Below are 21,802 nucleotides of genomic sequence, written 5' to 3' on the forward strand. Positions count from 1 at the left end.
GTCTCGAGTTCTGTTTCCCGCGTCTCTTTCTATCTAGATGCGCGCGCACACTTCTTGACGCAATCCAGAAGGTGCTATTCTTCACATTGCTCCCTCCTTAGGACTGTATATCCGGACAGTCCCTTGGTAAGCTGCTAGTCGGTCCAGGTGCACCACCATCATCATCATCATCATCATTGGCGCTACAGCCCAAAACGGGCCCTGGCCTTCTTGATTCTCTGTCTCCAGTCTTCTCTATCCCGGGCTCTCACTTCCCAATTCCTACACTTCAATAGCTGCTGGCAATCTTCCTTGATTGAGTCCTTCCATCTTTTCCTAGGTTTTCCAATAGGTCTTTTGCCATATATCTGATCCTGCATAGCCATGTAGGTGCACCTCCATCATCTTCCCTTTGGGCTGACGCTGGACACAGTACACCACTCGTTGATCTGGGTTACCACTCGGTAAAGTCCATCCCAGAGACATTGCAGCTTCAGTAATTTCCCTTTGGTCCTGGTTGGTCGATCGAAAACCATGAGTGTGTGTGCAAGGTTTAATTTAGAGAAAATCAAAGACTGATAATAATTTATATGTCTGCATAATGCAAAGTGATGTGGAAGAAGTCGGATATTACGAATTAATTTTGCAGGTGCATCTGGAAAAGTCACAGGAAAGATGGTGGGACTCACTGCTGGTATCTGAGCCGAAAATAGACTTGTCCAAAATAGATGCTACACGATCCATGGATGACCTGGCACAAGATGAGCAGATGAAGATTCAGGAGCTAATGTGGAACCAGGAACGGAAACAGCAGGGCCTACCAACATCTGATCAGCTGGTGAGATATCCAGAACATGTCATCACTTTTACTTTCTCATTTTATGAAGTGTGAAAAGATTACTTTGATGATGAAAATTATCGAGCTTGATATTTTCACGAAAATACAGTATATATTGACGAAACGTGCCATTGCATATTGGGACATGTCTACTTTGTCAAGATGTTAAAGGTGGTGAGGATTTATCAATATAGTGCAGTGGAAATAACACAATCCCAAGCTGTATCTAACTTAATAAATGAACAAATGTGTTGAGTTATGCATATAAATAAAAATGAATATAGTATGCTCTTTATTAGCATTAAACAATTAGTGATGCTGGCATTGACAACAACATCCTTGGCGTGTTTTCACCCTAAGAACCTGTTGATAAGTCATGACAAAATATGTACTGCACGTGCAGCTTACTAGCATATTGCATAAGATAAAGTGTAAATAAAAAACATCACACTGCATATGAAACAGCAATGAACAAATTCGAAACTTGCATGACTCTCAATAAATATGACGTGGTTTGGATAGAAAATATCATTGTTAGAAGGCACGATTATCTGATAATATTTACACTGTAGTATGAACGTATTTTGTTACCTTTCAGGTTGAAATCTGTATTTTCCTTCAAAATAGAAATTAACTGCGTTTCGAATTGAATAAACGAAATTGAAAGCACATAAAAACCTACTTTTTTAGCTGAGGAATAATGAATAGTCCGAATTATGTTACTTTGGATTGAGCAGTTTCGAAATATAACAATATTTTAAGTAAGACTCAATGACATTGGAGTATATGTTTGTGTTTCAGGCAGCAGAGAGTATCCTGAAGGAAGCTTGGAACAAGGAAGGTTCTCCCTTCCTAGGTACAGAGTACGATCCTACGTTAATAAACTTTGGAAACGAATGTTCACAGCTTCCAGGAAATTATGGCGATCATGCGTAAGAATAATTTATTTTTAATTTTGTTCGTGAGTTGGTTTACATATAAACACCAGCTGAACATATGTTCGTAAGACGCACTATTGGTAATTGTCTGAATTGTTTTGGATTAATTATTTATTTTCAGATGAGTACAAATTATTTATTTTTTTTTTTTTATACATTGTGTTGTGTAATTAATTGTAAAAGATTTGAGTGTAGTAAGATTTGATGTACTTAAAAGTGTTCATGTCCACATAAAGACAAATGTACTTCTCTGGATATCATCAGTCTAAGTTAGTTTATTCATATTAGACTTTATTAGCTTTTATGTATCACTTGAGGTTCCATGAAAATTGAAATTTTAGTGGAACAAATATTACAGAGCACAGTATTAAGACTTAAAAAATTGATCATAACTAGAATCCAGAAGTTAAGGCATTTAGTTTGACTACACTAGGCAGGCAAATAGGCATTTAGGATGTGAGAAATAAGCTATGAAAAAGAAAAAAAAAAAGAGAGAAGCACGCAAAATAAACCGAATACACTATACCTTTACAAGGTCTTCATACTTCTCTTTTTATTCACAACAGTGTAAATTGACATTGAAAACAGAATTTTACTTTACACTGTTGTATTTGTTGTACATAACCATAAGGTGCTTTTGTTCTCAACATTCATAGTTAGTCATCTGTTAAGAGAGATTGTTCTTCACAACAGAAAATTATCTTTCCACTTCGATTGTAATAAATTGAGTATACATAAAACTGTAATTTTTATTAAGCCTTCGTTAGCACTCATTACACATTTACACTTTTCAGCAACAGCTATTCCTTTTTCTCCTGACACTTACATCAGCTGTTTCACTGATTCCTCGAAGACTTAATGCATCCCACAGGAGTGTCACCCCTGTTTTCCAGCCTTCTAATTATCCTCTGATAACACACCATAATCCGCTAGTATAATTTTAAGATCATTGTCGAATTCTGACAATACACGAATTTTTTAACATTACGAATTAAAACAGCCTCACCTTCTGGTAAAGCGTAATTACCACACTGATTTTTTTAAGATTGTGAACATAATGTATGACAGCTGGTATTCAGGTCAACCACCTGGCCAAAACTGGCTGTGAAGGTAGATAGAGAAAACATAGATGCTACTACTTCTTGAAAGATCCGAGTTCAAAATGAAGGCTTCAGGAATATCATTTTCGTAGATATAACACTTTTATCCCTTCGTAGATTCTGTGCATCATGTGGGCTAGGTATGTGAGATGCGAGATGTCCTGGTTAGGTGGGATATTTCCCGATTTTAATATAAAAATCCTGATTCCCACTTCGATCGGAGGCAGGACGCAAAAAGCCCCTCCTTTAGAAAATTAACATCACTTTACCTAGTAATTATTTTCTATGCATTGTATTTTTCACCTGACATAATTAGGAATATTAAATCGAGACGTTTGAGATGGGCAGGACATGTAGCATATATATGCGAATCTAGAAATGCATATAGAGTGTTAGTTGGGAGGCCGGAGAGGAAAAAGACCTTTGGGGAGGCCGAGACGTAGATGGGAGGATAATATAAAATTGGATTTGAGGGAAGTGGTATATGAAGAAGAGACTGGATTAATCTTGCTCAGGTTAGAGACCAATGGTGGGCTTATTTGAGGGCGGCAATGAATCTCCAGGTTCCTTGAAAACCATTTGTAAGTAAGTAAGTTGTAACTATTTTCTTCTAAACTTATATAATTACAATAAATTTAAATTAATTTTCCCAACATTGTAGGTTTGCAAATAGGAAAAAAAGCGAATATTTTGACAAGTGTAATGTTTGTGACAGCCAATTCAGTGTGAAATGTTTAGAAAGAGACGTTCATCAGAAGTGCGTGACACAGAGGAATGGAAGAAAATTTATTGTAAATGTTAAAATCCAGTGATAAATATGTACCATAAGATCTGAAAATGTATACTGTATGTTAGATGATTGGTTTGGAGCAGTAATATGCTAAGTCACAAAATGAATATGAATTTAGATAGCAATAAATTTTGTCATTGCAATCAGTTAATAAATATTGAAATTTAAATATTTTGTCACATGTGATGCCATCTTTTAGAATTTATGCTTTACAATTAATAATAAACAGCTGGGGAAGTCTTTCAGACAGAACTATTATTAAGTCATGAAGTTAATAATTTGGCATAATATATTATTGCCACAAGCCCTTCAGAAAGACGCCAGAGAAGTGATTTAACTTGCAGTCAGATAAATATTGTTTTATACTTGGAAATCCGTACCTACAATATGTTTTTTTTTTACTAAAATTGCAACTTTGAGAATCATATTAGTTCCTTCAAGGGAATATATTTTTTTTTAGTGGATTATTTTACTAAGCTGTATCAACATCTCAGGTTATTTAGCATCTGAATGAAATGAAAGTGATCATGCTGGTGAAATGAGTCTGGGTCCTGCACCAATAGTTACCCAACATTTGCTCATGTTGCTCATGCTGGATTGAGGGGAACCCCCGGAAAAAACCTCAACCAGGTAACTTGCTCGTATCGGGATTCGAACCCAGACCACCTGGTTTCGTGGTCAGACATGCTAACCATTACTCCACGGGTGTGGACTTCATACTGTATGTGATGGAAAAAGGATGTCCCTCCTTGGTAGATCTAAAATCTGGCAACCCTGGAGATTAAACATATTCGAGAATCAGTCAATCTTCGTAATGTATCCAGCTGTTTGCTGACAACATAAAATCCACTATAGTCTATTCAGTTTTTGTTTTTCACGAGAAATGAGGGGTATTTTGATCAGTGTTCATTATAGATGCCTGTTGCTAGTAGCCAGAGTTGAAGTGTAGTCAATATATACTGCAGAGCTGTGTCTTCTGCAACTGATACTGATGATTTTAATTTACTTCTTTTGTGGTTTGTGGATGGACAGTACAGAAGAATGTGTTCCACATCTTCATCATGATTTATTACACATTACACCAAAGACAAGTAGGATTATCAGAAAGATGAAATCGGTGTAGGTACAATTGAGTGACAATGTGACCTGCTCTGGTTCTTGTTAAAAATGTTTGAACATGTCTGGACAAGTTTTTGTACATTTCCAGGTCATTTGGTTTCTTTTGTACGGACTGTAAAATTTTTCCTTTGTCAGAAGAGAGCTAATTGTTGATCCATAGGTTTATAAAATGAGACTTTACTGAAGCAAAAGCACTGGATAAAGATATCACTTGAAGAGGTCTTGGTTGCAAATATGTTGTCTGTTTTGCAGTATTATCGACTTTCTCGTTTCCAGATATGCCACAATGGCTAGGTATCCATTGAAATGTTATTTCCTTTTGGAGTTTTTTTTTTAGTTTACTTAGTTGTTTCTGAATTGGAATAATTCTATGTATGTATACGTTTGATACATATTTAATTATAATATATAGCCCCCTTGGAGTCGGTAAGTATGCAAATAGATTTTTCAGAAATTTGAGTAACACACTGAAGAGCAGCATCAAGCTAGCAATTCAGTGTCAAGACTGGAGGAGGATGAACATGGTATGAAATAACTTTCTTGATATTTTGGAATATAATACTCTGCTCTTGATATCCCATTATAAGGATTTAGAGATTCATCTGTATAAATTTGAAGGTGATCCTTATATGTGCTGCAGAGTAGTTCCATGCATCTAACTTAAGAATGTATGGAGGATCATTTTTGGAATGATTTCCTGGAATTTGTATGCTATGTTCTGGAATTACCCATTTCCCTGGAGGAATTTCGTTCACAACTGGAGTTTTAGCAATGAGTGTGTCTGTGATATAGATTGGTATTTCTTCTTTATTTATTTTATAGAAATTACATAGGATTTTATCTGACAGTTTGAAGAACATCTGAGATCTGGACGAGACTTGCAATTTTAAATGTATTTTTAGATCCTTTTGTAATACATAGTGCTGATTAGTTGAATATTACATTCAATTTCTAGGGCAACAGTTGATGTGGTTTTGGGTACTCCTAGGCATAATCGTAAGGCTGAGTTTTGAAGAATTTTTTGTAGATGAGTTGCTGATGCTCCTCCCCATATTTTACATCAAGTTTGATCGTATGTGAGCATTATAAAACAGACGCATTGTCGTGATATCTGATTCCCATTCTTCAAGAGATTTAATCGTGGTAGACACTGCGAAGCAACATTGGTTAAATGTGTTTTCAATTAAAGTTCTTCATCAAAAATTAATCCTAGGATCTTAGGAGTGGGATTGTACTGAATTTCTTGATTATGTTTTCGAGACGAGTCCTCTCTAGCGGCCTTCTTCATATAGGCAGCTGTAAAACTGTGAAAAGTAGGACATCATCGTGATGTATATTCCTTGACCTGTACGTAGAATTGGAATATATCAGTCTCCTAATTGTCCATTGTGCAACTCATATCAAGAAATGGATTCAGAACATCTCAAAATCTGTGCGTCAGTGGCTAACCATGACAAGATCTTTGAAAAATATTGGAGTGCAAGAGGTCAAATGACTTTATTGTCAAATGCCTGGCATTAGAAAACAACAACAACATATTCCTTGACCAGAGTAAAATGAGGAAATTTGTAAATACAGTAAAACCTCAATAAGTTGGGCCCGTTTATTACGCTATCCATGTAATACGCTTTTTTTTGTCCGGTCCCTGTACATTTCATATATAACACCTTTATAAAATACCGCTCTAGTCCCGCATAATACACTATTTTTGTGGAATATGTTCGATGTATTTTACAGCAATGAAACATTTTGGCTATTGAACTCACTGGTGCCATTAACCTGAAAAGTATTCGACCCTTTACCTGCGCATTTAAACCTGTACAATACCCCATTCTCTTGTTATGCTCTCTTATTCGACTCTTTACCTGCACGCTTAAAGCCTACAGTTACAATACCTCATCCTCTTGGTAACCCTCTTTCTCAAACAACATTTCTCACTCGCCCATAATAAAATTCTGGAAATTTTTGCTGGTCAGTTTGTTGTCCTTAGTGTATTGAAGTGCCTGTGAGTGTGAGTACAATGAGTGTTAAACGAAAAGCACTTTCTGTGTCAGAAGAATTGGAAATCTTACGAAAGTACGATGAAAACACTACTCTTAATCACAAACAACTCTCTGACTCATTAGGAATCGCATCATCGACATCAAGGACAGTAATAAAAAATCACGACTCAATCACTGCAGCTGCGATATCGGGAGGCTATAAGCACAGGAAAGTGAAGTATGGTAAACATGAGGACTTGGAGAACATTTTGGTCGACTGGCTTCATCAGTCTCGAAGTGCAACCATGCCCATAAATGTCCCTGTCATTCAAGAGAAGGCATGCGAAATTGCATGCGAATTAAACTTCGACTTTCCTGTTTCCAGTGGTTGGATTGACAGATTTAAACAACGACATGGAATTGTTTACCGCCAGATTTCCGGCAAGTAAGGAACTGTCAGTGAAAGTGACATTAGTGAGTGGAAAAGCGGAGTCAAACTAATCTGATTTCAAGATACGAACCCCGTGATATTTCTAATGCAGACGAATGTGGTTTATTCTTTAAGCTCATACCCGACAAATCATACATTTTGAAAGTAGAAAAATGTCATGGGGAAAAATTAAGTAAGAAGAGGGTAACAGTGCTCATTGCTGCTAATTCTGATGGCTCTGAAAAGCTGCCTCTGGTCGTGGTGTAAAACCGTGATGTTTCAAATGTGTAAAGAACCTGCCATGTGTTTATGAGAACCAGACATGTGCATGGATGAACAGCGATTTGTTTGTCACGTGGTTAAAGGATTTGGACAACAAAATGGTGAGTACATTTTTTTTTATTCATAGGGTTCCGATAATTCGTTGCCTGAAAGTAGTCTCCCATATGACATAACTGATGATGAAGCTGACAATGAGAATTGAGTTGCTGGGCGATGTTCACTTGGAGGATTTCATATCTGTAGACAATGGTGTTGTTACCTCAGATATTCTTGATTTAGATGCCACAGTTGAGGAAGAAGGGGGTGAAGAAGAGGAATCGGTTCAATCGACATGCGACAGGAAGCTCTTGCAGCAATGACAGTGATAAGACAATTTATCAATGCTTGTTCTGATGGTATGTCAGTTAGTGTAAATTCATATTTAAATCATGTTGAAAATGTGATTATTCATTGCAAGGATTCACACACACGGCAAACAATTATAAATGACTTTTTTTTTTTCGAAAGAATTAAGTACAGTACATATTGTAAATGTCTTTGACGTACAGTAATTGCATAATGGAATAATACTGTATTACTTTCATGAATCATGTATTTCAATAAAGAAAAATACTAATAGATACTGTATATAAGTCAAAATTAGTATACCCATCTAATACGTGGTCCCGGTTAATACGCGGTTGACACATGATCCCTTGAATAGCGTCTTATTGGAGTTTTGCTGTAACTGAGCTACTGTTATTGCAAGTTATCTTAAACCTTACATCCCCTAAGTCTGTCTTTCGAACTGCTCGGTACAGCATGTACTCATCAACGTAACAGCATGGCAAGATTGCCCCTCCCTCGGGTAATGTGACTCTTTTCAGAAAACGGTTCTTTCATTTTACGACACTCTACTGCAAAAGAACTTGGTTCAAAACAGACAGCATCATCTCACGACACTCCGGTTTTCAGAGGAGAGCAAGGTTTCGTAGCAGATTTTACATTTTAATTAATTTCTTTCGTGTTTAGACTTTTATTACAATAATGGAGTAAATATTATCTGCGGTTCTACTATCTTTGTCAGGCGGTCGCACAACAACCTATAGTCGCGATGCTGTTATTTCCGGCGTGACTCTGCCTCTTTGCTTACGTCTTAGGAAGTGAAGGCTCTATAAAGTCTAGGTAGGTAGTATCGTTCGCCATTTTTGTTCTTTCGTTCCCGAGCTACCATACGAGGAATCTATTTGCCACACCGTTAAATATTATCATGTTGTAGCTCCTATGATAATAAATCAAAAGCACTGTAATTCAGCAAATAAGTGAGTGGGAAATAACGTCTTCGTGTGCTTTCTGCGAACGCCAACGAAAGAGCCAAAATGGCAGGCGATTATATTAAGTATTTATCGAGCCTTAAGAAATGAATAACGTCTTCATAAGCGAATCATAAGAGACACACGTTTAAATGTAGCCGACCTGCAATGCGATTGGCTGCCGGAAATTAGAGCGACGGACTATAGTTAATAGTTACAGTATCACTGACTCCAGGGCAAACCCTCTATATGAGTTTGGGTCTCCACTGTCTCCTTTTCCTTTGTATATTATTTTTACCGTTGTTTTCCTCCATGTGTCTGGAATGGCGCCTTGTCTTAGGCATGCAGTGAATAATGCGGTTATACTCTTCTCTGATTTTTTGATCGTGTCTTTCAGGTACTTGTTGAATATTAAGTTCGGGTCACATGCCTTATTGTTCCTAGTCGCCATTGACTGAATTTTGTGATTTACTATTACAGAAAATTGAGAAACTCATTCCACATTCATTTATAGCAATATTACAGTCTTCTTCCTTGAAAATGTTAAAAGAGAACCAGGTAATGAATCAGCTATCATTTTATTGGATTTCAGTGAAAACTACAGTTATATATAATTCAAGACGAGGCCCAAGGGTTTCATTGCAACACAGGTTGCTGTGCACTTTATTATGCATTGGTATATTACAAGAAAGATGAAAGACTTTTTTCAAAGTGCTTGTGTCTATTTTCTGATGACATGGATCATGATGTATCTTTTGTTTACCAAACTCAAAAGATCATAATCAATTTCTTGAAAACAGAGCTCTCTCTTTCCCATGTTAAAACTGTAGAATACTTATCAGATGATTGTGCTGCTCAGTACAAGAACTGCAAGAATTTCATTAATATGTAAAGCAGACTTCGGTATGAAATGTAAATGGTCATTTTTGCTACTAGCCATGAAAATTCTCCTTATGATGGAATTGGGGGTACATTGAAAAGGATGGTTACCAAAGCCATTTTACAAAGGCCATTTAATGAATAAATAACCACTACATCACAAGGGTTCAATTTTTGTAAGGAGAATTTCAAGGAGATTACTGTGTTTTTGTAACAAGAGAGGAAATGTTTCAAGTCCGAAATGATCTCGCTGAATGTTCCGAAAATGCAGAAACCATTCCTGGGACATGCTGCATGCATCAATTTGTGCCTTTGTCTACATACGAAATTGGAGCAAAGCGATTAAGTCCTGATACAGACTACAGTGTGATATTCAACATATTTAAACTTGTTGTGAATCTAAATTTCAAGACAGATTCTTACAGGTATTGCTTGTATGTATGAATCTTTGTGATATGTGGGTTTTATTGAAATAGTTATGAAGAAGGTGATGCTACAATAAAATTCATGCATTCACATGGGCCCTCTCCATCATTTTATTGGCCTGAAAATGACAGCTGTGAAGTTCCATTTTCAAACATATTTTGTTGTATTGATGTCAGCATAGCCTATACTTTAAACCAAGATTCTTACAAGAGAATTGAAGCCAAACTGTCTCAGTTGTAAAAAGTTACGTTTTGTTCACATTTTGATAAATGTTGTTTCTTACACTTCTATATTTCTCTGGCAAAAAGGAAATTATCATTTCCCCATTATAATTTTTTATCTATAGATATACCACTGTGTTCTCATTAGTATACGTAATTTTAAGCATTTTCTAATGTGTGGTACTTTGGATAAAAAATTAATTTCCAATAAACGCAAAAAAAAAAAAAAAAATCCAGAGAAAGGTAAAAGCATCATAGTAATAATTTAAGTGTGCAATTTTTATAACCTCCAAAATAAATCTCCGTTACAGAGCAAGTTTATTAAAACTCCATTGATTACTGGTACATTCGAAACTGTGGTGCTATTTGTAATTTTTTCAACTGCTGACATGCAACTACAGTCATAACAATAATACTATTTTCTTCAATGACTTTACGGATTTCAATACAATTTTAAAGGAAGCCATTCACTGAGGTATGTAACATATATGAAAAGTCTCAGGACAATTGGAAACGGTGGGTGACATGGTCTTTATGAATTGACATGAAATGACCCAGATATGGCAATGGATGTGTGTTGTGAAAATAGAAACTGGACTAAATAATAAACGAATTGTTAAGGATAGGGGAATTAGTTTTAGATAGGTTTTAGAACGATAAATAATGTCAGAGGATTATCACCACCACCATCATCATCTCAGCCTTACAGGCTATAGTCCCAGAAGGATTGTTAAGGTCCACAAAAGTTTTCAGCCCATCTCTTCATTGGACGTCCAGTTGATCTGCAGTTGGTAATGCAGGATTGCACGAGGGATTCTAGTACTAGACATACTCCTCACATGCTGACGCCAGTTATCTTGATAGTGACATATGTCTGCTAGTATAGTTCTTTCAAGTATCTTTGTACCTTGTAGTTTTTTCTTTGTTTCAGATAATACAACTATGGAAATTTCCTTCATTGCCAAACTGTCATCTAATTAATTGATTAATTAGCGGATTTACTCGTGTTAATTATGTAAGATTTGTGCAGCTTACAGCTGTTTCAGTGCTTCACGCACCATCCTCAGAGCCTCAGAGTAGGCTCTGAGGATGGTACGTGAAGCACAGAAACAGCTCTAAGCCGCACAAATTTTACATAATTAACACGAGTAAATCTGCTAGTTAATCAATTAATTATATTCAAGTGTTAAAAGTAGTGTACGCAAGATTCAAAATGGGTAATCTAATTGTTCTTCCTTGTGGGCAATTCTTTGTACATTCCGTGCACCAAACTTAATAATGTTTTACTTTTTCCATTTCATGTCCTTCTTCAGAGCTGTGTTGTCATATTGAGAATCCGTCTGGCTATATCTTTTTGTAGACTTGCAAACATATTAGGAATTTCCCTCCTAGTTGCTAGCAAGGAGGAGGTAAGTCCAGTAGTGAGGTAGCCACCTCATAGTTTCTGGACAAGCTGCATTTTCTCAGTATACGGTGGAATGGTTATACCGCCATGACTCAGTCCCCAAAGCCTCGTTCGTTAAAACAGGTTACACCACGGGAAGGTGAGGTTGGGATTTGAGTAGCAGAGGTTATGGAATGCACTTCACTACAACCTGTCAGAGGATTAGATGAAGTGATCAGAGAAAACAATGGGGACGGTAGGACACAGTATTAAATAAAGGATGATAAGTGTCATCTGCTAAGTTTATAAATGATGTAAGACATGTAAGTAATATAAGAACGAGAAAGTGAAGGGCCAGCAGGACCAAATGATTGAGTGACAATAAATCATATCATAACAAATATTATATTGCTGTATTTCTATCACAAACTATGATTACTTGGTTTGAACAACCAAAATCTCAATGACCTATAAATATTTTCATTAATTTCATTGTGTTCTGCCCAAGGGCAGGTCTTTCCCTGCAAACCCAGCTTTCTGCAATTGTTCCTATTTTCTGCCTTCCTCTTTGTCTCCTCACTCATATGAATCAAATATCTTAATGTCATCTATCATCTGATATCTTCTTCTGCCCTGAACTCTTCTCCCATTCACTATTCCTTTCAGTGCATCCTTCAGTAAGCAGTTTCTTCTCAGCCAGTGACCCAACCTTTACTTTTCCTGATCAGTTTCAACATAAATCTTTCTTCACACTCATCTCCCAATCTGGTATAAAATATTCTACACAGAGGTCCATCACATTTTTCCATTTTTCTCCAGAAGAAAGAGAGAGAGAGAGTGTGTGTGTGCGTGCGCGTGCGTGCGTGTGCGCGCGCGCGATTTTATTTATTTATACTGGCAGAGTTAAGGCCATAGAGCCTTGTCTTATACCATACCAGGTCACAAAGTATACAAACAGTAAAATTTAGCAAAAAGTTAAAGAACAGAATACTGACATATTACAAAAAATAATAGCATAACAAAATCTACACTAAACAATGTGAAAATAATACCATAATTAAAAAATAAAGTAAAATACAGATCTAAAGATTGGAATATAATAAAAACAACTCAGTTAGTACAAATATTTAACAGAAAAAACGTAAGGAAGAATACAACAAATGGAATGTAATAAAATAATAATAATTAAAAAAAATACGAAATTTAAATAAAGTCCACAATAAAAAGGGTATGATGATAAATTCATCTGGTGATCAAGAGAGCAAAGAAAAAAAAAGGAAGAAAAAGAAATATATATAAATTTTTGTAACACTATCGCAGAGTAAAGGGCTTGTAATTGAAAGGAATCTGAATTGAAAAAAAAATACACACACATAAAAGAATAATTTCAAGAGTAGGGCTGTCTTGTGTACTGTAAACTTTTAACTGAAAATGTTACTGTTTCACAGGCAATACTCTGAATGAAATATTTAAGCCTGTTTCACAGGCGGTACTCTTAGTGAAATATTTAAGCTGTTATAAAGAAAGAGGAAGCGTCTACATCAACGATACTTACGTAACAACAGCTGAGATCGCTGAAACTATTCTGCGTGGCAAGACTGTAGACAATGTTAAGACAACAATAGCAGTGTCGTTGCCGTGTTACGGACATTGTTCGCCTGCTGAGCAAGTTGGGTAAAAGCGTTATTTCGTCGAGCCAATTGGCCAATGTCGGCCAAGTTGTTGGCTACGGAAGCATGGGACTGACTGGCTACATGATATATAATTTGTATGCCGGTAAGCAGCAAAGGTCAAACATCGAGACTGAAGACGTGCTGTTTAAGCACAGGACGAGACGGCATCCACCAGAGGAAGAAAATCTAGAGTCCCCTTCCGAAGAGGTGGTCAAAGTGACCGATTATGAGAAATACAAACCCCGTAAAGTCCCGCCAGGGAAATTCGCTTACATAAGGGAATTTTACAAGAGAGTAATGGGGGAAGAAGCTTTTAAAGATGAGCCGCCTTTGCTTGAGCTGCCAGACCCCGAGGAGATTGCGCCAACAGTAATAATAGACGACGACGAAGATGATGAAGAAGAAGAAGTTGAAGTGGAAGAAGAGGCAGTAGTTACAGAAGAAGCACAAGGGACGCAGAAGGAACAAGACAAAAGTCTTCCTAACATCCCGGAGAAACGCACCCGAAAGCAAAAGTATGAAATTATGTATCAAACTTAGCTAATATTGTACTCCTGTCTCTATCTTGTAGTAGCTTCTGTACTCTTATTACTATTATTATTATTATTATTATTATTATTATTATTATTATTATTATTATTATTATTATTATTATTATTGTACTTACAGTAGACCAACGGGTTCCAACCCTTTTGAGGTATCAGGACCCTTAAAGGTTCATATTTCATTTTGGCGGGCCCTCTAAAATGTTTTGCATAATTTAGGGCCACAGACGTTTCTAGTCATTAAATTTTTGCATGGTGTAATGAAGTAAGCATCCTTAATAACTATGTAGCGAAATTAAATTTAGTTTCAGCTTTGGTTATAATCTGAAATTAATATACAACTTTATTTTACGTTGTATGACGTTTTCTGAGAAAAATGAAGTTTGTTTATACTCGTATTTGCCATAAGGTAGTTAATGGGATGGTTGACAATAAACCGAGAACGGAAACGAGAACGAGAATCGAAATATTGTTAAAATAAATGTATTTAAATGTAAGCATTCATAATTAACTATTAGCATTCACAATAGTTAATTGTGAATGCATCACATTTAAATACATTTATTTTAACATTATTTTTGTTTCCTTCTCGTTGTCGTTTCCGTTCCCGGTTTATTGTGAACCAGCCTTTTATGGGATGGTTGACATTGCCTTACAGCTGTCAGTTTTGAGAAGTCTGGTTGAACTGTAGGCAAGTTTAGTTCAACATTAAATTTACTTCTAGGCCTATATTTGTTATCCAGAGGAAGAACAATTGTTTGTAGCCTGTACGCTTACATTTGAAGTCTGATTAGTGTAATATGTAGCTAGTCGGCGATGTATGCAACGGAGGGGGAAAGGAACTGGCCACTCTATCCCATTATCTCCTGCCTTACTTTCATCATGTGGTGCCTTGTAGGTATCACTTATGAGGTTCAGACCGTCTTCAGACAGATGACTACACAACAATTTGTTATTCAAGAAGAGTATCTAACAGCTTCTCTTCTTCTTTGTCGAAAAAACTGTTTTTTTTATCACCAAGAAAGGGTTTTTACCCAATTGTTTCTTTAATTGTATGAAGAAAATATGTCACTAATTTCAGTGTTAAAGAGCAGAGATATTGTTTATATTTTCCTGCCATATTTGAATAGGAATTCATCATTTTTGCTAGAAAGTCACTTGGGGTGGGAAATTAATTTTTGAATTATTGATTAGGGAGACCACAAATTTAACTTCTTTATTGTTGCTTCAATCTTATCCTGAACGGTGAACACTGTTAACATTGGACATAGAGAACTGAATTTAGAGAATTCAAAAACTGAAAATATCAAATAGGTAGGCAATAGAGTCGTGCGAACCGGTTACGAAAATAGAAATTATATATTGCTATTGAACGCCTGGCACTATAATAATAATAATAATAATAATAATAATAATAATAATAATAATAATAATTTCTTTATTTAATCTGGCAGAACTAAGGCCAGAAGGCCTTCTCTTCCGCTCAGCCAGACTCCAATTCTAATTGAATGCAATTGGTTTACAATAGTTATTACATTAATATCTAGATCGTGAGACAATATGAAAGTGTCACTATGCAAAGCTCTCCCATCTCGCAGAGCGTCTCAGGTTAGGTTTATCGAATATTCGAGTTGTTTCTCATTATTTGAGGATGGACGGCAAAGGCAGACCACATTGAGCCCTGTAGGAGTTACGAGAGCCATTTCAGGACAAGTTTATCGTGTAGCCTACCATTTAATTGATAATTCTGCCTCTCTCAGTACATTCAATAATCATCCATCTATTCAATTCATCTATCCATCAACTCATTGATTCATTCATACATCGATCCATTGATTCATTAATTGATTCACTGATTCATTCATAGATTCATTGATTAATTTATTTATCCAGTGCTGATATTCCAGTTGAGTACCTCCAAGGGCAACAACAACGTGATTCGTGAAAGTACAAGCATTTGAGCTTCAGAGTACTTTTCTTTTTGTTAATAACACTCTATCTTCTTAAAAAGGTTTTTTTTAAGTTGTTATTTAACGACGCTGTATCAACTATGAGGTTATTTAGCGTCGATGATATTGGTGATAGCGAGATGGTATTTGGCGAGATGAGGCCGAGGATTCGCCATAGATTACCTGGGATTCACCTTATGGTTGGGGAAAACCTCGGAAAAACCCAACCAGGTAATCAGCCCAAGCGGGGATCGAACCCGCGCCCGAGCGCAACTTCAGACCGGCAGGCAAGCGTCTTAACCGACTGAGCCACGCCGGTGGCTTCTTAAAAATGATTCATTAATGAAATAATAATGCAGCTCTTTAGAGTAATTAAAAAGCATTATATATTAATAACTGCTGTTTTAGAGGTATGCATTTTGAGTTTAAAATGTAAATATTACATTAGAATGTAGGCCTGTGTACTTATTTGTTCCTCTCTTTAGTAAGTAATTGTAATTTATTTTATTCTTGCATTTCTTTTCGCACCAGATTTCATATTCTGTATTACACTTATTTCCTTCGTTGTTAACAGTGTCCACTTGTTCATTTAGGTATTAGATATGAAGATAAGGATATTAAAGTGTCCAATCAATAATAATTGTAGACCTATATCAAGCAAACAATTTTTAATAAGACAAAGTAAATTTCCTTCAATTGTTACTCCGTTTGTGTACTCAGAAAATGTCAGTTTCATGTATGATGTGCGCCTAGTGTTCTGTCTACCTGCAAAACATAAGGGGTAACAGGTTGAAAATCGAATATTCGGTCGGTTACCCGACCTTGACGGATGTTCTCTAACCGGCCGAATCTAACCCGGTTGTAAGCGCTATTTTGCAGCTCTCTGTTAGGCAAGACTTGCAAGCCAAGAGAAATCCCTCAAGCGATCGCATTTCTGTTAAACTCTGTTGTAGTACAAAAAGTTTGGAAAGATCAAATACATGTTATACTGTAGTTAAATTTAATTAAAATAGCATTTGAAAACATACCTTGTTTCTTCGGACCTCTTTGGAATCATTCGCGGGACCTTACGTTAGGAACAAACCGGATACTGTCCCTCTATACGCCGGTCTCAGGCATGGAAACATCGCTTTGTAACAGCGCGTTCTAATTCGGATGTTCGAAAAATTAACATGTCACTGTACTGTACAGTGATGAAAAAGCATTGTGCTCTCTTTTAATTTTGTAGATAAGGCACTTAAAATTATATTTTTATGTTTATATTTTTAAGAAACAATACGCCTAGTGTTTGCGAAGGAAAATCTAAAAAAATATACTCACTCTTTTAATGGTGTTTATCATTTGTTGCACATAATTACAAGGAACATTAAATCCAGACGTTTGAGATGGGCAGGACATGTAGCACGTATGGTTGAATCAGAAATGCGTATACCTAGAGTGTTAGTTGGGAAACCTGAGGTAAAAAGACTTTTGGAGAGGCCGAGACATAGACGGAAGGATAATATTAAAATGAATTTGAGGGAGGTGGGATATGATGACGATTAATCTTGCTGAGGATAGGAACCGATTGCGAGCTTATGTGAGGGCGGCAGTGAACTCCGCTTTCTCTAAAATCCATTTGTAAATTAGTGAGTAAGTATGCACATATTTACAGGACGTTTCTTGAAATTATTAACACTGGAATTTTGTCATTTGTCAGATAATACAGTTTTCAGAACAGAAAAAAGAAAGTTCAACATAAATAAAAATGTCGTACTTTTAGCACACTTGAAACAAGCAATGATCAACGGGCCCATGTTCACAGAATCTGCATTTTCACCACTGAGAATCTTGCCTATATTTTTATTGTATTTGAGGAGAGCCTATCCTTTGTCGAGTCTAACAAACGAACCGCACTTTATATCGGCATCTCAGTGAAAATGTACGACGATCAGACAGCGACTTACTCAAACTTGAACACTTTGTTGGCGCATTTCCTCTATAAAATTGCAAGACATTGTTCACAACAGCTGCGTTGGAACTATTACTTCTAATTCTGATTCATAGCAAACAAAAACAAATGACTTCATTCATTCATTCATTCATTCATTCATTCATTCATAGTGTTCTGCCCAAGGACAGGTCTTTCACTACAAACCCAGCATTCTCCAGTCTTTCTATTTTCTACCTTCCTCTTAGTCTCCGCATATGATCCATTTATCTTAATGTCGTCTATCAACTGATATCTTCTTCTGCTCCAAATTCTTCTTCCGTTCACCATTCCTTCCAGTGCAACCTTCAGAAGGCAGTTTCTTCTCTACCAGTGACCCAGCCAATTTTTTTTTCTCTTCCTGATTAGTTTCAGCATCATTCTTTTTCACCCACTCTTTCCAACACAGCTTCGTTTCTTATTCTGTCTGTCCATTTCACACGCTCCATCCTTCTCCATATCCACATTTCAAATGTACGGTATACAGCTGCACCCTCACTGTGTGAACGTGTTTACGTAACTAAACACGAAACGTACGCGAGCAAGAGGTCTGATCGCTGCTATGGCGCAGCAGTTACTACACATACGACTTTCCGCTGACGTCAATCTAGCCCTGGCTGACTCACTCTGTACTAACTTGGCAACAATTCGTGTCACTGAAAAATTGCAGGTGAAATAGGAAGAAGCCACGCTGTATTGCAATTGATAATTAATTTTGTCAACGATAAATGTGACAACATTGCTTCAAACAAATCATTTAATGACTATAATAAAATTGTATTACAGATCATTATTTCATTCTTTTGGAGAACCTAGACAAGACACCTAAACACTTAAACCAGGGGTCGTCAGCACAGAGCACGCTGGGGCTAGTCTCCCTTACCCGCGGAAAACGCAGTGTACTAGGCTGCACTCCGTAGCTGCTAGCGGGTATGCTCTCTATCTCTCCCTGTTGCATGACAGTGCACACGGGACAGCACCGCGTACCCTTTGCACATTTCAGCGAGTGCTGACGACCACTGACTTAAACGAAGACATCTAAACTAATTAATATCACTTATCTGGCTTTAAACAAATTAATTATGTTACAGATTATCACTTAATTTCTTTACAGAAGCGTCAGAGGAAATTATTATACCCGGTATGGTACCTCACACCTAACAAAGACATCTCACCTAATTAGTGTTACTTGATTGGCTTCAAATAAATGATAATACGGTATAATGACTTGAATTGTAATACAGATTGTCTTTTCTTTCCTTTACAGGAAGGCGGACAGGAGACATCCCCGCGTTTAACCTTCATGGTAAGTTCATATTTACCATTTTTTATTTGTTTCAGTGGCACACCCAAAAATGTGGTTTGTGGGGAGGCTATTCATAATCAGTGCCAAAGACGAACATTAGAGATGTAAAACTGTACCGTTACGCAAAGCGTGGATGTACTCAGAAGTACAGACAGCGTCGCTGTATGTGTTTGGCTGGCTGGGAATGTTTAGGGCTACGAGACATTATTCAAATAAAAGTTACATACATACATACATACACACGTACCTACATACATACATACACACACACACATACATACATACATACATACATACATACATACATACATACATACATACATACATACATACATACATACATACATGTTGGACAGCCCCGAATGCCCTTGTGGGAAGGGCGATCAGACAGCTGAGCATCCAATCTTCCAGTGTGGCATTCTTGATAAAGAAAAAAGTGTGTTCAGAAACAACATCCTAAAACTAGGTGGTCACTGGACTAACACATTGAGTGAACTAATACTTAAATATAAGAAACAATACATAGAATTTGTTCAATCTGTAAATTTAGAAAAGCTATAACCCCAAAAAGAAGAAGAAGAAGAAGAAAGCAAAGAAAGAAACAGAGTTGTAAATAGTGTATATAGTAGTGTAATAACAATATAACAAGTGCAATCAGTAGCCATAGTGAAAATTGTGTAACTATATAATACCCATCTCTTAGTAATACTAGCGATATAGAAGTGTATTAAGTATAAACATAAATGGGAAGTGAACTAGATAATTATGAACCAGACTCAAAGAACAGTGAGGCCATATGTGACATTGATCTAATAGTGATTATCTAATAGTAATTTAGAGTTGTATTGAATGATCAACAAGGCATGTAGTATTACTAACCTTGTAATGGAACATGCTGTCCAATAAAAAAATACATACATACATACATACATACATACATACATACATACATACATACGTACATACACTCATTTTGACTTGTTCCATATCTAAAAGCTGTGGCAATGTTATTATAACTTATATGTAGGCATATATGTATGTAATATATATATATATATATATATACATATACACACATTTTGACTTGTTCCATATCTCAAAGCTACAATGCTGACATAAAAACTATTGAACATAATAAATCAAGGTAAAAAAGAAAATGTGCAATTTATAATTGTAATTTTGGAATGATGAAATATTCCATTTGTACATGGAAATGTCTTTTTTATATAAATTACATTTATACATAACTTTAGGCCTAATGACAATTTAAGAAGGTATACTGGAAATAGTAAACTTCAATACTGTTGGAAAGATTTCTTCTTAGGAATGTGACAAGGATTTTGACGTTAACGCTTTATATACTGCAGTGTGTCCGGATTGAATATGAACATAAATAACAGCATATAATACGATAACTGTAGCCTACATTATATTTGTGTAATGTAAAGCGCAATCGATAGAAAATATCTGGAAGATTTGTTCTGCTACATTTGTAAGGTGATTGTTGCGTCACCTGCCGCGCAACGCACATTGTACGTTGTTACTTATGTTTACCTTTAGCCCGGACATTCTGTATTTATAAAGGCAAATGTAGATGCAAACATTAATTTTTGAACTGTAGTATCGACGTAATTAATACTGCCACTCACTCACTAGCTAGCTAATCTGTTTCAGAACATGCTGGTCTGCCCATAGTGTGCCTCGTAGAAGATTCAAAAGATTATCCAGGCCTTGAACCACTGAGCGCGAACTCAGTCTCTCTTGCTGGATCCTTCGGTCTTATCACAGCAGTGATAGTTCACAGTCGATGTGTTGTTCTAACTGGATGTTTAGAAATTGTTTGGTGGTTTGTTTCTCACATTTCTTCTTGTATGATATATAAACAAGTTCTGTAGTATAAAGTTACACAAATAAATGTTATAGTATGGCTGACTAAAAAACTTTGAATCTTGACCTTTTACCAAGTTATGTATGTACAATTGTAAATAGATTATCAACTAGTTTATTAAACTGTGTCGGACTTCAAAGAAATCAACTATCGCAATGTCCATAATTTACATGTTGTGGAATATTATAGTAATGTGAAATTTTAATTTTCTTGCCGATTTTTTTTTCTATCGTTCTATTAAAATTATAGCATATAGCCTATTAACCAGTTGTATCCTATAGGATACATTGCCAATTTAAGGTAAGATACTTCCTGAAATAATGACCAAACTTGAGGAACGTGATCTCCAGTTGACTGCTGCAGTGGAATTGTTGAACACTGTGACATCCTCTTTCAACAAATTACTAAGGCCGGTGGGGAGAATCCTAACAGAGAAGATGAAAATTGAAGAGCGAAATCCAGGTTTGGAAACACTGAAAAAGATTAGTGGAATTCTGAAAGGCGAGTCCCAGTCTGTTCAGAATTACACAGCTAAAGAAATAGAAACATTTAAGTATTGTCCCCTGAATTCATATGAAGTTGAAAGAACATTTTCTGTTTATAAGAACATTCTTCAGCGCGTCTGGCTGCGAAACCAGGTGGCCCGGGTTCGAATCCCGGTCGGGGCAAGTTACCTGGTTGAGGTTTTTTCTGAGGTTTTCCCTCAACCCAATACGAGCAAATGCTGGGTAACTTTCGGTGCTGGACCCCGGACTCATTTCAGCGGCATTATCACCTTCATATCATTCAGACGCTAAATAACTTAGATGTTG

General features: G+C 36.3%; 1 protein-coding gene across 1 annotated transcript in view; it reads left to right on the forward strand.

Moving 5' to 3' along the window:
- The window catches only part of LOC138706212 (nudC domain-containing protein 3), a 32,010-nt gene extending 11,106 nt beyond the window's left edge, over positions 1-20,904 (forward strand). Inside the window, exons 6-9 of the mRNA XM_069835245.1 lie at positions 629-817; positions 1,619-1,749; positions 19,064-19,102; positions 20,777-20,904. Coding sequence (XP_069691346.1) covers positions 629-817; positions 1,619-1,749; positions 19,064-19,094 — 351 coding nt within the window. The 3' untranslated portion in view covers positions 19,095-19,102; positions 20,777-20,904. The remainder of the gene's footprint in view (positions 1-628; positions 818-1,618; positions 1,750-19,063; positions 19,103-20,776) is intronic.
- The last annotated feature ends 898 nt before the right edge of the window (positions 20,905-21,802 follow it).

The sequence above is a fragment of the Periplaneta americana genome, chromosome 9, assembly GCF_040183065.1.
Source record: "Periplaneta americana isolate PAMFEO1 chromosome 9, P.americana_PAMFEO1_priV1, whole genome shotgun sequence".
Classification (NCBI taxonomy): Eukaryota; Metazoa; Arthropoda; class Insecta; order Blattodea; family Blattidae; genus Periplaneta; species Periplaneta americana.